This window comes from Echinops telfairi, unplaced genomic scaffold (assembly GCF_000313985.2).
Source record: "Echinops telfairi isolate 266 unplaced genomic scaffold, ASM31398v2 ScPeMD7_7;HRSCAF=31, whole genome shotgun sequence".
Taxonomy (NCBI): Eukaryota; Metazoa; Chordata; class Mammalia; order Afrosoricida; family Tenrecidae; genus Echinops; species Echinops telfairi.
This window is the reverse complement of record NW_022103904.1, coordinates 14,814,312-14,816,209: the sequence shown is the minus strand read 5'-3', so window position 1 is coordinate 14,816,209 and position 1,898 is coordinate 14,814,312. Positions and strand designations below refer to the sequence as shown.

The 1,898-nt window shown below is 52.0% G+C and overlaps 1 protein-coding gene across 1 annotated transcript in view; it reads right to left on the bottom strand.

Annotated features, from left to right (window-relative positions):
* Window positions 1-235: 235 nt before the first annotated feature.
* LOC115868136 (ferritin light chain-like) overlaps window positions 236-1,898 on the bottom strand; it is a 55,595-nt gene continuing 53,932 nt past the window's right edge. Inside the window, 2 exon segments of the mRNA XM_045286287.1 lie at window positions 236-605; window positions 748-955. Coding sequence (XP_045142222.1) covers window positions 236-605; window positions 748-955 — 578 coding nt within the window.

The following is a 1,898-nucleotide window of genomic DNA, read 5'->3' as shown; positions in this document are numbered from 1 at the left end:
CTCCCTTTGGCTTCTTCCTTCCCTGGGCTGGGGTTTGAGATATTTGTACCATCTTACTGAAGAAGGAGGGGCTGAGGAGGGTTATGAAGGATGAAAGGCACAAAAGAAAAAAAAATTGCTGTAGAATGGTTTTCATTCTCTTTTGTTACTGCCAAAGGAAGCTCTATTGTTTCTATTTGGTCCCCGGCTCGGAAGAGGGGCTCCAGGGCGTGGCGCTGAGGCTGGAGGGGCAGGTTCAGGCAGAGGTGCTAAGGCTTGTCCGGATGACACAGAGGGGCTCTCGAAGGTGGCTGGATGGCACAGGCTCCTGGTTGTGTTTGAGAGTGAGGGTCTTGAAGAGATATTGACCCCGCCCGGCCTGGGGGCTGGCCGGCCTGCGGAGGTGGGTCAGGTAGTCGCCTGCCTTCTTCAGGAGTTTCACCTCCTTGTCCAGGAAATGGTTCTCCAGAAAGTCACCGAGCTGGGGGTCCGCGTGAGTGGACCCCACGGCCTGCAGGTCCAGAAGGGCCTGGTTGCGGGTCTTCTCCAGGGCCAGGGCCGCTGCCGTGGCGTCCAGGGTTCAGCCCCACTCATCTTGGGGCGCCTTCTGCACATCCTGGAGGAGGCACGGCCGCCGCGCTGCTGCTGCAGCTTCCAGAGACACTGGGCCCGTCGCACTTCACCTTCACCCGCTCGCAGAAGACGTGTTCCGCCTTCCAGGGTTCCACCCCACTCATCTTGGGGTGCCTTCTGCACATCCTGGAGGAGGCACGGCCGCCGCGCTGCTGCTGCAGCTTCCAGAGACACTGGGCCCGTAGCACTTCACCTTCACCAGCTCGCAGAAGACGTGTCCCGCCTTCCAAGGCCACATCGTCGTGGTCGGAGTCCAGAGAGAGGCAGGCGTCAGAGGCCCGCAGATGCAGGCTGACCAGACGGGGGACGCCGGCCTCAGCTTCACCAAATAAAGCAGTGTTCTCTGGTGCCAATAAAAAGAGATGACCAAGAAGATGGCCCTGGAGGTGACGCCTGGAAAGGATATTGGAGAGTGGTCCAAGGTTGGAGGAAGGGAGTCCCCAGTTCTGCTATGTTCAAACACTGTTGAAGCATGAATCAGATCCATGGGACCCCCGGTGAGCTTCAGCCTTCATTCTTATGTCAGAATAGATACAATAGGGATTTCAACGGCTGATTTTTCCAGAATTAGATCACCCGCCTTTTCTTCTGAAGCACCTTTGGATGGACTTGACCTTCCAACCTCTGGGTTAGCTGCTGAGTGTATTAGGTGGCTATACCGTCCACAGACTCAAGGAACAAGAGAGGGACAGACTTTGGAAAGCAATAGCAACCCACATTTTGAACACATTGTTCTCAGAAAAAACTTTCATTCTACTGAAATTCAGAATTCTGGGGCCCGTGGAATTGGGGTGATGTCCCAAACCATTAAGCTTAGGAATTGGTTTCCAAATGCCATCTTTACATTGCACAAAACTTAGTAAGTAGTGTACTGAGACCATTTTGCTTGAGGTATTGGGCTATTTTAAAGTATTACCTGTCTGAAGTCAGTTTCATGGGGGCAGCAGTCAAGAAAGCAAGCAACTCTGCATTGCGCAACTCTGTCACGCAAGACCCCTTTAAATTGTGAAGAGCGAAGATGTCACTTTGAGGGCTGAAGGGTGCTAATTCAAGGCATGGTATTTTCAATTGCTCTGTAGGCATGTAAGAGCTGGACAAGATATAAGGAAGACTGACAAAAAGTGCTTTGCTTGAGTTTTGTTGTTGGGGAAAAATATTGAAGCTATCATAGATTGCCAGAAGAATGAACACATCGGTCTTGGACAAAGTACATCCAGAAAGGTCCATAGAAGTGAGGATAGTGTGGTTCTGTCTCGTGTACTTCAGACATCTTATTAGGAAAGACC